This window comes from Suricata suricatta, chromosome 14 (genome assembly GCF_006229205.1).
Source record: "Suricata suricatta isolate VVHF042 chromosome 14, meerkat_22Aug2017_6uvM2_HiC, whole genome shotgun sequence".
NCBI lineage: Eukaryota > Metazoa > Chordata > Mammalia > Carnivora > Herpestidae > Suricata > Suricata suricatta.
In genome coordinates this window covers 46,598,162-46,617,242 of record NC_043713.1, presented here as the reverse complement: position 1 = coordinate 46,617,242, position 19,081 = coordinate 46,598,162, and the positions used below count along the sequence as shown (strand labels likewise).

General features: G+C 43.7%; 1 protein-coding gene across 2 annotated transcripts in view; it reads right to left on the bottom strand.

Moving 5' to 3' along the window:
• Nucleotides 1-3,967: 3,967 nt before the first annotated feature.
• ANKRD29 (ankyrin repeat domain 29) overlaps nucleotides 3,968-19,081 on the bottom strand; it is a 52,017-nt gene continuing 36,903 nt past the window's right edge. For both annotated transcript variants that reach the window (XM_029922629.1, XM_029922630.1), the window contains 4 exons: nucleotides 16,224-16,322; nucleotides 14,325-14,420; nucleotides 12,036-12,134; nucleotides 3,968-6,346 (listed from right to left, as the gene is read on the bottom strand). In XM_029922629.1, the coding sequence (XP_029778489.1) occupies nucleotides 6,263-6,346; nucleotides 12,036-12,134; nucleotides 14,325-14,420; nucleotides 16,224-16,322 (378 nt within the window). In that variant the 3' untranslated portion in view covers nucleotides 3,968-6,262. The remainder of the gene's footprint in view (nucleotides 6,347-12,035; nucleotides 12,135-14,324; nucleotides 14,421-16,223; nucleotides 16,323-19,081) is intronic.

Sequence of the window (19,081 nt, the reverse complement as noted above, 5' to 3'; positions counted from 1 at the left end):
TATTTGTTAGGACGGGCTATGGTCTGAGATCTGTTGTAATTGTTCTGGGACACCACTAACTGCTCCCGATGAGAGAGAGCGCACTAAACTGATGGATGTCCTGTGTGTCCTGCCTGCTCCCCTCACCAGCCATTCCCCCACCCGCTCCCTCTCCTCAGGCCTCCCTGTTCTCCGAGACACAACAATAGTGAACTTAGGCCAGTTAATAATCCTATGGTGGTCTCTACGTGTTCAAGTGAAAGAAGAGTCACATGTCTCTCACATTAAGTCAAAAGTGAGAAATCATAAAGGTTAGTGAGAAAGGCATATTAAAAACTGAGATAGGGTGAAAGCTGGGCCTCTTGGGCCAGTTAGCCAAGTTGTGAATGCAAAGGAAAAGTTCTTGAAGGATATTAGAAGTGCCACTTCAATGAACACACAAGTGATAAGAAAGAGTAACAGCCTGATGGCTGCTATGGAGAAAGCTTGAGTGGTCTGCATAGAGGATCAAACTGGCCACATTTCCTCAAGCCAAAGGCTATTCCAGAGCAAGGCTCTAACTCTCTTCAGTTCTATTCCAGAACATCGAAGTGCAAGGTGAAGCAGCAAGTGTTGATGCAGGAGCCGCAGCAAGTTACCCAGGAGATCTAGCTAGATCGTTACTGAAGGTAGCTACGCTAAACAGGTTTTCAATGTAGATGAAACAGACTTCTATTGGAAGAAGATGCCAGCTAGGGCTTTCACAGCTCCAGAGGAGAAATCAATGCCTGGCTTCAAAGTTTCAAAGGACAGGCTGACTCTCTTGTTAAGGGCTACTGCAGCAGGTGACTTTAAGTGGGAGTCAATGCTCACTTAACATTCTGAAAATCCAAGGGCCCTGACGAATGATGCTGAATCTATTCTGTGTGTGCCCTAAAAATGGAACAGCCAAGCCTAGATGACAACACATCTCTTTACAACATAGTTTATTGTATATTTTAAGCCCACTGATGAGACCTGATGCTCAGAAGAAAAAGATTCCTTTCAAAATATTACTGCTCATTGACGATGCACCTGGTCACTCAAGAACTCTGATGGACTATGAGATTGTCACTGGCATGACTCCCTGACCCTGTGAACTCAGGAAACTCCTAGAAACTTCTATCAATTTCATCTTTTAGAAACTAACAAATTGCTGGAACAGGAAAAGAAACATTTGAGGAGATCCCAGCACTATGCCAGCTCAGATGAATCAGAAAGTGCCCTACAAAGTTACCTCAGCTTGTCATTTTCATTATAATGTTAAAAGCTCCTCTGAATATTCATCCTCAGCCCTTGTAAAAGGAGCCTGCTCACCCCTGATTGAGGAGTCACTCCACATGATCTCCTTATTTGTACAAATAAACAGGACTTTGTGAGGGAACCCACCTGGTGTGGTTTGTCCATAATTCATCAAGGAGTAGACCCACATTAGTTAGGTAACAAGATGAATGTTTTTTTTTTTTATGACTGCTAACACAATATCCATTCTTCAGCCTATGGGTCTAGAAGTAATTTTGGGGCACCTGAGTGGCTCCGTCGGTTAAACATCTGACTTTGGCTCAGGTCATGATCTCATGGTTTGGGGGTTTGAGCCCCACACATTGGGCTCTGTGCTGACAGCTCAGAGCCTAGAGCCTGCTTCACATTCTGTCTTCCTCTCTCTCTGCTCCTCCCCCACTCATGCTCTCTCTCTGTCAAAAATAAAATAAAAAGAAGTAATTTTGACTTTTACATCTTATTACTTAAGAAATACATTGCATAAGGCTATAGCTGCCATAGGTGGTGATTCCCTCTGACGGATCTGGGCGAAGTAAGTTGAAAACCTTCTGGAAAGGATTCACCATTCTAGTCGCCATTAAGAAAAGTCGTGACTCATGGGAAGAGGTCAAAATATCAATGTTAATAGGCATCTGGAAGAAGTTGATTCCAACACTCATGGATGACTTTGAGGGGTTCCAGACTTCAGTGGAGGAAGTCACTGCAGATGTGGTAGAAATAGCAAGCGAACTAGAATCAGGCATGGAGCCAGAAGAGGTGATTGAATTGTTGCAGTCTTGTGATAACACCTGAACAGATGAGGAGTTGCTTCTGACGAGTGAGCGAAGAAAGTGATTTCATGGGATGGAATCTATTCCTGGTGAAGATGCTGTGAGGACTGTTGAAATGACAACACATGATTTAGAATATTCCATAAGCCTAGTAAAGAAAGCAGTGGAAGGGTTGAGAGGATTGACCTCAATTTTGAAAGAAATTCTGTTGGTAAAATGCTAATAAAAAGCATTCCTGTTTTCCTTCTGTAAGTCTGAAATTTTGGCAAATGTTAGGCAGAGGGCACCTATGTGAACAGCTCCCAGTTAAAAGCCTGGATGAGTTTCTACTGAGCTTCCCCAGGAGACCACACTTGTCAATGTTGTCACATCTCATTGCATGTGGAATTGAGCTCACCCTGTGTGAATCCACTGGAAGAGGATTCTTGGAATCCTCTTGCAGCTGGTTTCCTCCATTCTCTTCCCCTTTGCTGCATTTACTATATATCCTTTTGCTGTAATCTTAGATATGATGATGACTACATGATGGGCCTTGTGAGTTTTTATAGCAAATCACCCAACCTGGGGGATGTCTTAGGGTCCCCCAACACACCTTAGGATAATTGTAACCCTCTTTTCCTCATTCTCCATGGTCAGTTAATCACCAATTATCACTAGCTCCACCTCTAAATTAATTTTTTTTAATTAGAAATGTTTATTTTACTAAGTTATCTCTATACCCGTGATGGGGCTCAACCTCACAACCCCAAGATCAAGAGTCTCATGCTCTACCACCGGCTAAGTGAGCCGGGCACTGCTCTACCTCTAAATATTTTTAAAAATATATCTTGTGTTCACAACCCTCATTGCCTTGATGCTACAACCGTGGCTCGGTCTGGACCACTCTCCTTGCTTTCCTCCATTGCAGAAAGCAAACCCCAAGACTGGAGAACAGCACTGAGCCAACGCGAGGAAGATGTTGTCTCTCAAAGCCCGTTTCCTCAGCTGCAAGAGGTGGACAATGATAATTCCTATTTCAGAGAGTTGTTGTCAGGGGTAAATGAGAAAAATACAGAAAAACTTTGTGTGACTATCTAGGTAAAGTGGTTAGCACCTAACAATCCTTCAACAAATGTTAGCCGCTGTTTCTAACACTGTTATTAATGACCTGCAGGCTGCATCTGGTCACCACCTGGGAGGCTCAGCCAGTTCTGCCACCAGAACCACTTTGTGGAATTAGGCCCTGCTTTCCCACCCCTATAATCTGCAGTGCTAACCCATCCCAAAATGCACCTCTGTGGGATTCCAAGTAGCTTGGCATTTGGGGCTGCCCTTGTCCTTTGATGAGGTGTCCCCGTGTGGGAAAATGAGAAGACGTAGCTTTCTTGTGGTTGCAGAGGGTGCGTGCAGCAGGGGAGGAGGCTAGAATGGTCATGGAGTTCTCCAGATTCCTGACGTTACCGCTGCAAATATTTGGAGTTGTGCAAAACCATCAGTGAGTTCAGATAAAAAAGCCACTGCAAAGGACTGAAGTCCAGAAGCATCACAGGCCCTAAAAATAGAAATTAAGACACACACACAAGCACATACACACAGATCAGTATATGAGGTGATAGATGTGTTAATTAACTAGATGATGGGAACCCTTCCACAATGTCTATGGATTTCGAACTAACACAATGTACAATTAAAACTTTCTATTTCCAGTATCTTCCGTTACTATGCCAGGAATTTTTGTCTGAATGAAAAATCTTACGGGATCATGACCAAAGTTTTCCACAGTTGAAATAATGAAATCATAAAGCTTAAAGATCTACTCAGGATTCCAAATACCAATATATTTATCAACAAACTGAGTTATTCACTCTAAAATTCCACACTATTAAAAACCACATAGGAACAACTTCTGATTAAAAACAAACAGGAAAAAGCAGCAAAGGTAAGTTGGGTAGCACATTAAGTTTATTTTGAATTACAACGTAGAATATGTCATCAAACAAATGGAGGTAATGAACACTTCTGTGGTTCAATTAACAAACGATTTGCATAGGAATTGCTAGTTCTGTCTTAGGAATGCAGAGCTCATTGAATTATGAATTAGATGAACATAAAATAAGAGTCATCATCCCAAAAAAAGAACCATCTACCTGTGTGCAAAATAAATGCAATTTTATTTCAAATAACAGACTTTTGTTTAGCTTTCGGTGCCTGGCTAATACAATCACCTTCTGTGTTACGGATAAGGTCATAATCTCATCCAGACCAAAGCTGATCCTTCTAAGCTAGAGGCCTCTTACCTATAGTAAGAAGGCCTCCATTAAATATTGTTAAAGCTACTGGACTCATTCTTATGGCTCTAATATTGATCAAGAACATTATCCACTTAAAACAACCTAACACATATCTTTGTGAAAACATGAAGTTTGTGATTTCACCACATTATTTCTTTTGGAACTTTGTTATCAGTACCCATAATACTGTTTCGATTTATATCAGTGATCAGCTACCAGTTTTGGCCTCAGGGCTAACAGAAGGGGAAATATATAAAGCATTTAAGGGCACACTATTTTCCTCTTCAAAATGATCATAGTTTTGTGAAATTCCCATGGGGGAAAGTGTTTATTTGTACTACTTTGCTAAGTAAAAGAACGTCAGGGTGGCAACTGGCACTGCTTTATAGTTACTAAAGGGTTTACATCTGGGTGTTGTAGCAATACCGACAGATCTTTGTGAATTTTTATCTCAAAATTATACTGCTGACTTGTTGTATAGCTGGTCAGGCTCCAGGCATTCCTGGAAACTCTGTGGGCTGCTCATTTCTGCCTTTGTTTGTGATATTGATTAAAATAAGCTTATTTCTGTTGACTGGTTATTTTATCAATCATAACAAACCTGAAGAGAATATCTTACAATTTCAAACATTGTATTTGATCATTTATTGGCTTAAAGATAATGCTTTTAGTACCACTGCAAGTAGGTTAAAAAAAAATTGGGGGATTACATTTCCTTCCATCTTAACATGGAAACCAAAACAGAAAATGAAAACTAAAGATGTATTTAAATAACAGAAATACCATGTGTATATTATGGTAAAGATGGTTTATTATGGAAGAACAGTTTAATTTTTGCATGTGCAATTAGGCACTGACTGGGGCATTTAGACACCATTGATTATAAAGTGCACTGAACATAAATTTTGATTCCCCTCCAAGGAATAATTCAGTAAAACTCAGGTCTCTTTCTTGGAATCCGTCAGCTCAAGGACATGCATAGATGAACACCTAGTAACCCTAATAACAGCCTTTTATTACTTATACTCCTGCAATGTAACGGCAACACATTGTGCTTGCGCATACCGCATTGTATCCAAGGACCTTGAAGTCACTGTGTCAAGCAGTGTGGCGCTGGAAGTTCCGGATTGCACAGTCTATTAAGTCTACAGAGTTATGGCAGGGAAGGCGGATTCCCAACAACAGAACCAAAATAAAAGCTCAAAGAGACAAGCCTCAATTTCCCATGGCTTATAATTTTCTGAGTTTCCAAAATTGCCGCTTGTATCCGCCTTACCTACAATACTGATTCGAGGTAAAAATGATTTTTTACATGTTTGGAATAAGATGTAGATCAACTCGCAAACAACCAATTTGTCTTTTTGATAGTTCAACAGTCTGCCTTTGAAAAATCACACGGTGGAATGTCAGAAGTGGCTTTTTAATGTAAATTTACACTTCGCTGATTCAGAATAAATGTGGCTACGACCTTTGGATACCAGAAAACATGCTACACCAGAACGACATACCTGTATATGAAAAACATGAGGGAGCTGTATCTTTTAGTACACTGACATTTAATGTAAAAATGAAAGTGCTTTGATTCACCGAAGATCTGACTTCCAGTATTTTAAAGGCTTTGCCATCTTGCTTAAACCCCTCAAGGGTTTAAGTCTTAGAGAGTAACTGAGAGACCCAACTTAGTGGAGTATAAAACAAGTTTCTCTGGAACCTGCCAGGCCCCACAGCGGTGGGGTCGCAGGCCGTTGTAAGTGACAGCCAGGGGTCCCTGAGCCTTTCTGTTCTTGGCTCAGGGCACAGAGCTCCACTCTCCTTGGTCAGGGACCCAGGGCGGCATTCTGAGCATTTCCTTTCTAAATGGAATTTCCAATACTATTTGAAAAGCAACTTCTTTTTGAACAAAGTGAGTAGGGTTTCTATCTTTCAGTCAAATATGGAACTACGTTAGCTCTTCCTGTGTCCTTCTTTACTTCGGAGGAGACGCAGGATACGTTCGTTTTTGGTTAGTTCTGCTGGAAGTTCATTGGCCTGAGAGAAGAGAAGGTAGGTATTAGTGAATTCCCACAGTTGGGATGGTTTAGGGACTCCAAAGAGGGATCCCTGACCCAGACTTGCTCCTCTGCTGGTGAACAACTTCACTGGACTCACTCTTGTTTTAAGACATGAAAGGTCTCCTTTAAGTGTCTAAATATCACCTGTTATTTTCTTACCTCGTTGTTAGAGTTCTTTTTCTCTCTCAGCCACACCCCTTAGGACACTGTAATCTGGCAGCCAGGGTCCATGTATTACTAATCACTGCATCCTCATTTCCAGCACAATGCCTGGTGCATCTACTATGTGCTCAGTAAATACTGGTAATGTTAAATATGATACTTTATATTTAATTAGTTTACTATATGGGGCAGCTTGTCTGCTAGGGACTTGAGACTCAGGACAGGTGTCTTTTGAGGAGAAAACAGAGTTAGGAAACATTCAGAGAATGAGATGCCTGATCAAGAGCAGCTTCAGAGTGTCCTTTCTTCTCATGCTGCTGAGAGATATTCTCTAGGCATTTATCTCACGAGTGAGTCCTCACCACATGCAGCTGACGTTGGGGGCAGTAGTTCTCAAACTTTGGTCTCAAGACCTTTTTATGCTCTTATAAAGTATTGAGGACCCCAATGAGCTTTTGTTTTTAACTTATTAGAAATGAAAATATGAGGGGTGCCTGGGTGGCTCAGTTGGTTGAGCGTCCAGCTTCGGCTCAGGTTATGATCTCATGGTTCGTGGGTTCGAGCCCCGCGTTGGGCTCTGTGCTGACAGCTCAGATTTCAGATTCTGTGTCTCCCCCTCTTTCTGACCCTCCCCAGCTTATGCTCTCTCCCCAAAATAAATTAAAAAAAAATAAAAAAATAAAAAAAATAAATGAAAATAAGAACATTTAAAAATATATTCACTACAGGTTAACAAACTGCATTTATGAAAAACGAAATTTTCAAAAACAAAAAAGTTAGTGTGAAGAGTAGCATTGTTTAACAGATTTGCACATTTCTTTAAAAATTTTTCTTAAATATTTATTTAAGAGAGAGAAAGAGTGCAAGCAGGGAAGGGGCAGAGAGAGGGGAAGACACAGAATCCGAAGCAGGCTTCAGCCTCTGAGCTGTCAGCACAGAGCCCGACATGGGGCTCGAACTCATGAGCCGTGAGATCATGACCTGAGCTGAAGTCTGATGCTGAACTGACTAAGCCACCCAGGCTCCCCTAGATTTGAATATTTCTTGGATGTGTAGCTCAATGGAAGACATTTGGATTTTCATATTTGCTTCTGCATCTAATGTATTGTGATACATTGTTTTGGTTAAAGCCCATCTGAAGAAAATTCAGCTTCATACAGATAGGTTGTTGGAAAAGGAAGAAAAATTTTAAGAGCCTTTTCAGATCATTGTAGATATTCTTCTTTGATGCCACACCAATACGAAGCAGTTGGTAGTTTCTTAAAGGTAATATCAGTGTGGAATCTGAAACTATATCAATGAACTTTTTACCTTAAAAATCCATAGATCTATCTATCTACAGGTAGAATGTTTCCCCATGCATGATTTGTCACATCACACACTGGTTATTTGGAAAATATTCGTTCAGTGACAGCTCTTCCAAATGTTGACACATTGTATCATACAATCTCAAAATATCACACTCATTAATGTCAGCACCAATTCATCAGGAGAGCCTGTAAGTGAATTGGGAAGCTCTCAGGCTCACATGGCAGACACAGGTTGTTCTTTGAAATAAAAATGGTGTTCCAAGAAAAAGCAACTGGCCCATTTGGCAATTCAAACAATCACCTGCGTGCTTTTCCTTGAGACAACCATTGCATGGCAGATATAGCAGAAGTGGTGTATGCATACTTCCATTTTGTTATGTACAGTGTTAAAAAGATATATAACCAGGATCAAGATTTAATATAATTAAAATTTCTAACTGCTTCATCAAAGAGGTTCTTAAGTAAAACTGGGATTTTTGAAAAATAATTTATAAAATCTGTAAAATAACTTACAAAGTTTTGTAAAATCATTTGCTGGTATAGTTTATACCCCTGCTTTGATGTGGAGGGTGCCAGTTAATCTAATGCCAACATTATAGCAAATGTCAGCACAGTGGAAAAGGCAAATAACATCTCTGTATTATTAAGAATACTGTTTTGGGGGCACTTGGGTGGCTCAGTCAGTTAGGCGTCGACCTCGGCTCAGGTCATGATCTCGCAGTTCAGGAGTTTGAGCCCCACATCAGGCTCTGTGCTGACAGCTCAGAGCCTGGAGCCTGCTTCAGTCTCTCTGCCCTTCCCCTGCTTGGACTCTGTCTCTCTCTCTCAAAAGTAAATAAACATTAGAAAAAAAAAGAATATTGTTTTGATTTCTTAGATCTCTTGAAAGAGTCTTGCAGACGCTCCAGGGTCCGTGGACCATACTTTGAGAACTGCTGTTATAGATGAATCACAGGATGATCTTGGGACTTCAGGGGAGGTGGTTAAGAGGTAGAAAAGCACCCAGAATGGGGTAGAGGGCTTGGATGCCCATGTTATCTGTTTCACACATTTTTTTCCTCGCACAGCCATAGCTGGAACCCCTTCTTTGTCTGGACCCTGATCCTCGATGAAACTCCTGAAGTCCCTACCTTCTAGGTTGGGTCCTGCTCTTTGACCCCCACCTGCTAGCTGGGACCTCACTTGTCCGGAATTACGCATGCAGTTGCTGGAAATTATGTTTGCCACAAATGGTCTGCTGAATAGTATGTCCTGTGGCCACACCCCAGCCCATCACAAAGGATCCTGGATGCTGATGCAGGACTGAATTGGGCAGGGAATTACTATGCAGTGTTACTATAGACAAGAGGCCCCTCCAGAGGCTCAAATTCTACTGTTAGTTCCTGCAGAAACAGACATCGTACAGGCGTACCAGCGGGGCCTGCACTGAAATGCTCCTGGTAGACAGATGTAAGCTCCATCCGGTTTCAGAGTATACTCAGGAGTAACTCAGCTGTGATGCATGGGTTATTGGCCCTTGGTGAGCAGGTTGGCAGGTAGCTAGAGGATCCTCTATGGTCAGGAAGAGAAGTTCTAAGAGGCGGTACTTCTATCTACAAGCTTGCTGAGTGACAGTTCTTGTGTATGACCGCTCCGTGAATGTCCATGACCTTTACTATTAAAAAAGGCTCTATATCCTCAAATTGTATTGTCAACTTCTGGTCAATTGCATTGCTGTCCCATATGTCATCCATATAGTTCTAAAAACCTGGTCTCATTCTCTCCAGGTTGGTCCCCACTGAATGCTCAGGTTGCTGAGATGTGTGGGCCATTATGATGCCTACCGGTGCAGGCTTGCCCCCAAAGGCCATTATTCATTATGGAGCAGGACTGCAGCTCTATCCTCATGATACCACAGCATCAAAACACTTTATTTCCCCACTGCTTCTGGGAGAAGATGTGCTCTGAGTCCTCAGTTGGGAGTATTGGGAACATGGGGCCCCTGTGCTCTGAGGACAGCTACCGTGTGGGGAGTGGCTATCTGGACCGTTGGTTACCCCCTCCTGAGGCATCTGCTGTGCAGTCCCAGACCAGAAATCCTGATGCCCCTGGAATAGAAGATTGCTTCTGCATTCGCTTAGAAGTCATTTCCTCTGGGAAGCCTTCAGTAGCATTCATTACTTCCCTGCTGATAGCTCTCATCACTGTCTTTATTGTCTTTATTCTCCAGTAAACTCTGAGCTCTACGAAGGCAGAGACTATGGGAATTCCACTCACCATTGTCTCCCCATTACAAGGCACAGTGCACGGTGTCTAGTAGGTACTCAGTGTTTGTTGAATGAATGAAGGCGAAAAATACCCCCTCAAAAGTCCTGGGTAGCTGCCACATTCCCAACACCCTTGCTTCTAGAGCTACCTTTAAGAGACTGGCTTCTTTGGGGTGGCTGGAGAATGGGAGGGGTGGGGAGGGGGGTGGGTTTCCCTGGTAACTACTCCCAGCTCTCTAAGAGCTTCCGTTATGTGAAACTCCAACATGAACAGTCTGTATATATCTCTCTGTATATTCAAGTATCTCTAAGCATAATCCAAAGTCCAGCATTTTGATCACTGGAATTTCCCCATAATGATTATTTGCTGAAATTCCAGGAGACAAACAAGAAATTGCATTTTTCAGTTTCCATATTAAGGTACTAACATTTTCCCCTTGCCTTTAGTGTTGGATGGCTTAGTAAGAAAGATCAAAGTCTTTAGGAGGTCTGTGTCCAGGGTCTAGAGATAAGAGCTCAAGGATGATCTCAGCTGGCTTATCACACAGCCAGTTCAGCCAATGGAAAACAAATGTGCATCTCAGGAAGGAGATAAGCAGAAGAGTTGTCTTCAAGCACTCCGGTGGTAAGAACAAGGAAAGAATAACTCCACATGATAAGTAAAATGGGGGCGGGGGGGGGAGAGAGAGAGAGAGAGAGAGACTCTTGGCATGTTTAATTGCACTTCTTTTCTTTTCATAATGTCATGGAAAAGGTTCTATATGTTTGCTTTGATTATTAAAGAAATTAACAGAGCAATAGATGCTTACAAAAACTCAAATAGTGTTTAAGTATAAAGTGAAAATTGCCTTTCTATCTTCCTCTATCGATAAGCACCACACCCTCTTCTTCCTTGGAAAGTTAGTATTTTATTTTTTTCAGGTTTCTTTACTTATTTAGAGAGAGAGTGAATGTGTGTGTGTGGCGGAGGAGCAGAGAGAGAGGGAGAGAGAATCCTGAGCAGGAGGTCTTCTTGCTGACATGAGTGCAGAGCCCCACTTGAGGCTTGATTTTATGAACCCTGAGATCACGACCTGAGCTGAAATCAAGAGTTGGACACTTAACCTACTGAGCTACCCAGGCGCCCCTAAAAGTTTGTAGGTTAGTGTTTTCTCAGCATTTTCCCCAGGCTGCTCTCCCCTGCCCGGTGCTACATCTGACAGCTAATGCAGATGTTGAGTGGGAAAAAATGCAATGATAATCATTTTCTCTATGGGCATCTTCGCAGCTCCACATTTGATCTAATTGTAAACTAAGGATATTGGCCTATAAAAAATACGGGTTGGTTTTGTAACAGAGGCGCAAAGTCCCATTAACAGTGTAAGAGTGACTTTTCCCCTTTTCTCCTCTACTCTCCAAATAACACACAAGCAGTTCCCAAGATATGAACATCCAATCTATGCAGGATAGCAATAAACTACCAGAACTTTGATGTGTTTAGGACACTTCTTTGAACCCCGTAATTCTACTCCCCACAGCTACTGCCCTTCCCCTGTCCTGGGAGGCTGCACCATTGTTGGCTCGTAACCATTGACAATATAGGGTTTTTAGTATAATTCTCTGGGTCCAAATGGTCTCCTCATTCATACCTGCTGATGCCTTACACGCCCTTACTATGCTGAGCGGGCCTGGGGCCAGCCTGAGTGAGGAGACTGGTGTGAGGAGACTAGTGTTGGACCCTTTCTCTTCCTTCCATTCCCTTCCAAAGGCACATCAGCCTCTAATACAGTGTCCTCAGGTACACAGCAGATGGTCAGTATAGGTACTGCCAACATTTTTTTTCCCCAAGCAAAACAAGAATCTGGCCCAGGGTCCATATGACTGATTATCTTGGCTTAGGTAGAAACTACCTTATCTCTTTGCAGAGGCGCCCAAAGGAGTTACAAGATAGGTAAGATAAGGTGGGTACCTTGTTTCTCAGGGCTGGGTCAGCCCCGGCTTCCAGAAGTAGTGCGACTGTTTTAATATTTCCGCTGAGCACCGCCGCGTGGAGGGCCGAGGTCCCATTCTAAGAGAGAATGACAGTGTGTGTCAGGGGTGAGCTCACAGCCATCAGCACCGGGCTTGGATTTCATCATAAACCAGCCTGAGTGATGAGACTCGTGTCAGAGCTTCACTCTTCCTTACGCTCCCTTTCAAAGGCACGTCGGCACCTAATACAGTGTCCTCAGGTCCACAGCACACAGTGACTACAGATATCTGCACACAGTGACTAAGAATCTGGCCCAGGGTGCACGTGACTTCATGATCAGCCTGTCAGTTTTAAATGCATTAGGTTTTGCTGCAGGAAAAACAATAATGCTATGTCAAAGCTTTTTTTTCCTTCAAGGACAGGGTACACAGTTTCTGCGTACGTTCCAGAGAGGCCGGAGAAATGGCTGGCAAGCCACAGGCTGACCTGTCAGTGCAGCTATAGGCACCCCGCTCACTCAGGCGGGTAGGACACCATGGTGGAGTTACAGGGCACGCGTATGCGGGGCGACGAAACCCCCAAGCCCTGAGCTGGAGCATTTTTTAGCACAGAAGGGCCTGCTGCATAGGTGGCTGACATTTTATGAAATTTACTGCAAGTATAAGAAGGCATCTATGTGCGGTATGGAGCCAGATTCTGGGAGGAGAGAGTAAGAGAATACAACAAATCTGACATAGGAATGATGGGCCGTCACCTGACATCTGTTCCAGAAGGTGCATATGTCTACAAATAGCATCTAAATGCAACTTTAGTTTCCATATTAGCTACTTCCTATAATAATAAGAAACTATTTCTGTATTTCATGAAAAGATAAAATATCATATCCATAAGAAAATTCCAGCTAAGTGGCATTTTCCTTTCCAGAGTGGCATGCCTGTTTTTATAACATGTAGGACAACTCACTTGTCTGGTGACACTGGACCCATGCGAATCTTAACCAACCTGTCAACTTCATCTATCTGCAACATGGTTAGGAATACAATACCAAGCCAAAAATAAGCTCTGTGAAATAAGACTAGGTATTGCAAAGCCCATTTCTGAAGTTCTTTTATTCACAGAGAGTCCACGTTCATAGACTACTTATTCTTACTTTATAAACAATTTTAATGAGGGTAGCTTCCTGGCTTCCAAGCTCATGAAAGATCATAAGTTGCTCTTTGGGATGGGGGGAAGGGCCAGCATTCTGACAACAGCAGTCCTGTATCAGCTGACGGCAAGAATAGAGCATAAATATGTTAAATCAGATAAGAGAGTCCAAAAGGTGTCTAGGGTCATTCAAGGGCAGGTAGACTTTTTACACATCCATAAACGCTGAGGGCACATTCCCCAAAAGTGCTAAGCCACTGTCCCAAGTTTAGAACAGATTTCCTGTCCTCCATTTAAGAGAACAGAAGTGTATACTGGGGGTCTGCAAACTACAGCCTGCAGTGTCAAATCTAGCCTGCTGCTTGTTTTTCCATGTTCTGGCAAGCTGAAATTGAAAAGACTTTAAAGAATACTAAGTGAAAATATGAAATTCCCGAAATCCAATGTCCATAAAGAAAGTGGTAGTGGGAGGCAGCCATCTTTGTTCCCCATGACTTTCATGCTACGATAGTAGACTTGAACAGTCCCAAGAGACTCTGTGGTCCATGAAGCCTAAAATATTTTACTACCTGGCCCTTTATTGAAAAAGATTGCCAATCCCTAGTATATATCTTAATTAAGAAATATCTTAGTCTCAAATGATTAAAAGTTAAAGAGTTTTAGGGCTCTACTTCCTGGCAGACCCAGCTCTCCAGAATGGCACATTCTTTGAGGTGTCCAGATATTGGGGCTTATTTTATTTCATCTAAGGTAACAGTGTGGTTCTTTGCTCTAGATAATGAAGGGAAGAAACAGGAGCACCTGTCCCCCATGTTTTGTGGGATACAAATCATGTGTTTCATGATGTGTGGAATATTGATAGATATATATCAATATAGTTTACAAGTTAGTGATTTCATTACTACTATTTTTTTTTTCTGTAAAACTAAGTATAACAGACTCTGGTTCACTCTTCTTACCACCTTTTCATTTCAACGAGTGCCCATGAATCTCCAAAATTAGGAAATTGCTGGAAAGTTCTTTCAAGACTGCAACTAACCATGTGAATTATACCCAGATTCTGCTGCAGTCCTCAGCTATGGGCTTCTTAATTTCTAGCCTCTCCTTTACAAATAGGTAAAATTTCTCTTTAAGTCTTACCTTCAGAATGCCAAGGGTGGGTGAGAATTTTAGCAACTCCTTTATAACATCGTTATACCCTTTGTTGGCTGCTTTTAGCAAAGCTGTCGTACCATCCTTAACAGAGCAGGAGAGAAAAGTTGATTATTAAGCTATGCATGTGTTGGCTAGGAACTAAACTTAGTCAAGAATTGGGAATGTGCTTATCAGAACAGGCAAAAAGTGTAAACTAAAGTACAAGGAGGCCGTGTCTCTCGCTATGGAGCATTTTAGAGCATATTAAGCAGTTCTGCATGAAAAACTGTTTAACAGAATATGTGGCTTATTATTTTAGAACCGTGCTATTTGGGAATTCATACTCTTCCAGTCCCTTAATCAATGTTTTTTTAAAAACTTTTTTATGTCTTTATTTTTTTATTTTGAGAGACAGAGAGTGAGTAAGGGAGGGGCAGAGAGAGAGGGAGACACAGAATCTGAAGCGGGCTCTAGGCTCTGAGCTGTCAGCACAGAGCCTGACGCGGGGCTCAAACTCACAGACTGTAAGATCATGAGCCAAAGTCGGACGCTTAACTGACTGAGCCACCCAGGCGCCCCCCTTCTAGTCCCTTAGAACATTGGGTAAAGGGCAAGGGAACATCAAGAATAAATATATTTTAGGACTCAGATAGATCAAAGGTGCATTGACTGCAGTTCATGACTTAGCAGAAATTAGTGTTAAACTATTTTTAATGATTTAGCTAATTATTGAGTTATATTTACTGTTTTAAATTTTAAACGTGCTTTTCTTTTTGCCTTCTCTTATGTACAACCTTGCTCCAGTGTGCCCTAGGAGTCTGTAGGGGTTGGGGATGGGTGGGTGTGGAGTAGGAAGGGGATAGACTGAAACCTGTTAAAAAGAAATGCAAAGACAAGTTCAAAATTTTATATATAGCTTCTGTCATCACTTTTTGGCTTGGAAAGAGATTTTCCAAATTCCCTTCTCTCCTGCTTTTACATATCAATTGCTGTATTTGGAGGAATCAGCTCCCAGAATTCTCCTGTAATAAAGGAAATATCCTAGCCTGCTCTAAAGGTTTAGTGGAACAAGGAAAAAAGAAAATGAGATTAGAAGATTTTTCTTTTCAGGCTTTAGAGATGTGAGACAGAGAAAGTGGGAGAGAGAAAGAGAGGAAGAGAAAGAGTGGTCAGGAATGAGTCTCTTCCCTTTTCTGGACTCAGACCTGGAGAGGGAAGTGGTTCACATAAGCAAGGGTAGTATTACAGAAAAAAGGCCAGACACTGAGCAACCCAACCAAACCAAACCCAAAAAGCGAATAGCATAGTGTGGTCAGGTAGCAGGGTCTCCCCAAAGGGCCCTTAGTTCCTATGGGCAACAGGGCCTGCTGTGAGGCCCATCTAGGCAGACTTACATAAATTCAGCATTGGCTAGGTGGCTAGGGGTAGGGGTGCGGGGTTCCGCCGCTGGGGAAGCCGGGTGAGGTGGAGACCCAGAGGCACTGCCATCCGTAAACCACTGAGCCTGAGCCCCCCTCTGCACTGTGGTCCACGGCCGACAGGGGGCGCAGCGCCAGGAGCACGCGCGGCCGCTAGGGACACACTCCAAGGACAGCCCGAGGCCCTGGCTCCCGCCTCCCACATCCTCCCGGGACTCGGCTTAGGTGGAGGAGAATCTCCGAAGATTAAACATTTTTCTTTTAGAGAGACTGGGCAGTACTTGCTAAGTTTCAGCTTGAATCTGCTTTCCTGCTAAAGAGCCAGTGGAGGTTGGGAAAAAAACCCAGCTGAGTTACAGACAAAATGAAGGCGGGTTTTCTCCGCACGGCCAGGCTGAGCTGAAATTTGGACGTTCGGTGCATGCAGTGCCCCCGCCCCCGGACCCCCCCTCCCCTCCCCCGTGCCGCTGCTGTGACTCTGACTCACGTTGCGGGCGGCGTCCCGGTCGGCTCCGCGCAGCAGCATCACCCTCACCACCTCGCTGTGGCCCATCTGCGATGCGATCCACAGCGGCGCCGTCCCGTCCTGCCGGCGAGGGGACACGCTTGCTCCCATCGGGCCACACGGCAGCCACAGAACAGCAAGGCAGCACCCGCAAACGCGCCCCCGCCCGCGACAAACGAGGAGGGAGATTTTAACCCTTTTACGCAGACTGGCATTTGGCTGTGCCTGGACGACTCGCGTGATTACCAATATTCCTGTTTTGGCTTATTATTCAGACACTGAATGGCAGGATCTCTTAGCACATGGTGTGGTGCAGGACTGCACGGAACACGGGTGGGAAGGGGTGGAGTGGCTCGGCAAGACAGAACCAAATTTGACAAGTTCAGGGAGGAGAAGTCTTTATTTCCCTCCCAGACTTTGTTTGCTTTACTGGTGGCTTCACAAGACACACCCTTCCTAGTTGGGGCCCTCGTTCCCACAGAAGAGACGGCAGTTTTCTTTGAGGTGATGCACAGGATCAGAGAACTAACAACAGATCTCCTATTCTTCTGGTGTCTAGAATCCCGCCCACTCAGTCACCCTCAGCCACATCAGTTTTAGGGACTTTAGTTTTATGCAGGATGTGATATTGTTTCTTCTGGGAAGGCATGTACACTAGCGAGGTATAGAGAACATTTCTGACTATATTTTTCTGGGTATTGTTCCCCCAAATACCCTGTTTATGTGAGCACTGGGCTGTAAGTGCTCCACACTTATGGGTGGGACTCCACAGTGTGATGGAGATGGGTTGCTCCACAGAAGAAAAGGTGACATATCCAAGGGACAGAGAAGGATTTGATAGGAGGGTGGTTCCTGCCAGACAGAAAGGAAAAGAGAAAACCCTTCTAAGTGCTGGAAGGAAGCTCTAGACAAGGAGTAGGCAGAAGTGGAGGTCAGGCAGGAGTGCCCATGTTTTCCTCCTGGGTTGAATCTAGGGGGGGTAGAAACACTCAGATAAATTATGGTGAATTCCAGATGGGAAAGGATTTTCTCCTATTCTTGGGATGAAACCCAGAAAAACTGAAGCTCTGCTCTTGGCCGGTGCCTGAGAGATAAAAATGGGTGAGGGAATCTGGACCAATGGACCTGAGACAGGCCCTCAGTGCCCCTGGTCCACAGCCACCAGGCATCTGGGCACCCAGGAGCCCCTGCCTGCCTGTGGGAAATCGGAAGTGCTGGGGTTGGAAAGATAAGGCCACAGAAGGCCATGGTTTCACAATGACAGGCCAGCAAGGTAGATACTCACAGGAGAGGCTGGACAAATAAGCACAAGGACCAGACATGAGTGTCCCCACCCCACCCTAATGCCAGGGTGATAGTCTGACCTCTGAGAACTTGGGCCACTTTTGGAAGGCAGGGCAGGAAGAGGGAGGAGGAGCCAGGACTGACTCAACTTAGACTCTGAGGTAATGAAGGAACTGTTTTGGTCAGATAAGACCGAATTACTCATCAGTGGGGATGAGGGCTGAAAAGCAAGATGATTCAGCCAGAGACATAAAGTTTCATTTTCTGTTGTAGTATGTAATTTCAACTCCAGTCGACTATCCACAGCAGGCACGGGATGACTGCCCACTGCTGTCCCAGCAAAGAAACAGAGGACAAGGACATGTGAGCAGGGTGGTCGGTGGTGGCAAATCGGGAGCCTAGAAGGATCGGGGGCTGCTGGGGGGTGGTAGGATGACACAGGCACCACCTCTGTACTGAAGCAAAGCATGGAAGAAGGAGGAACCAAGAGAAACTTCATACTTTTATAAGGGCCTCTTTGAAATATTCTTGAATCTGAATATTATTTATTACTAAGAATAGAAATAGTACCTTAATTTGTACTTTTGTTTACAAAGCATGTCTACATTTATTATTTAACTCGATTCTCCCAATTCAGGCTCATTCATTTATTCAGTCTACCAACCAACCATTATTAAGTATCTCTGGCAGAATGCTAAATAGGACATGACCTCTGTTCTCAAAGGAACTCAGTCTAGTGGAGAAGAGGCATGGAAATTGCAGGATGATTACAGTGCTATAATAAATATGGACAAAAGTGCCCAGGATGAGCCAGAAGAGGGGCTTGCTTGCTGTGGGGGGGGGCGGCTACAGGAGTCAGCTTCACTGTTGGGGTGATATCTGAGCTGGGCCTTGAAGGAGGACTAGGATTTTGCCAATTGGGGGTTGGGGGGAGGGTATTCCATGTAGAAGGAGAAGCATTTACAGGTGCAGTGACTTGGACAGGTATGGCTGGTTCAGGAAGCCTGGCAAATCCAGCTGAATGCAGCCCAAGGGGTAGGCGTTTATTAAGGGGTGTGGGTGAGGGTGGGCAGGAGAGGGAGGCTGGGTGCTGGAAGCTCTTGTCCCTCCTGGTCTGCTCTGGGTTCATTTGTTCTTTCTCACTATCTCCACCAGAGGGCAGGCAAGGAAAGGCAGCCAGCGCCAAAGAGGTCAGCAGGTGGCCTGTTCATTGTGCTTTCCGAGGGCTTGGTTATCAGTAAAATGATCTTACTACTAACATGTGGGAAAATGCGGAGAGGTGATGTACTGGGACAACTATTAATATCATCAATTTATAACAGTAATGCTAACACTTAACTTCTATCACTTTAATTTGCAATGATCACAGTAGGTGGAAAAAAAAGTCACTACTTCATGGTTAGGAGACCTTGGGCAAATCGCCCAGAGCCTTGGTTCTCTCCTGCAAAAATGTTAGCTTCCCAGAGATAGTCATGTACAGGAAACCATGTAGAAAGGTGCTGAGCACAGGGCTGGCTAATGTCTACTTAGAATGTGGTCACTGAATCTGCACATTT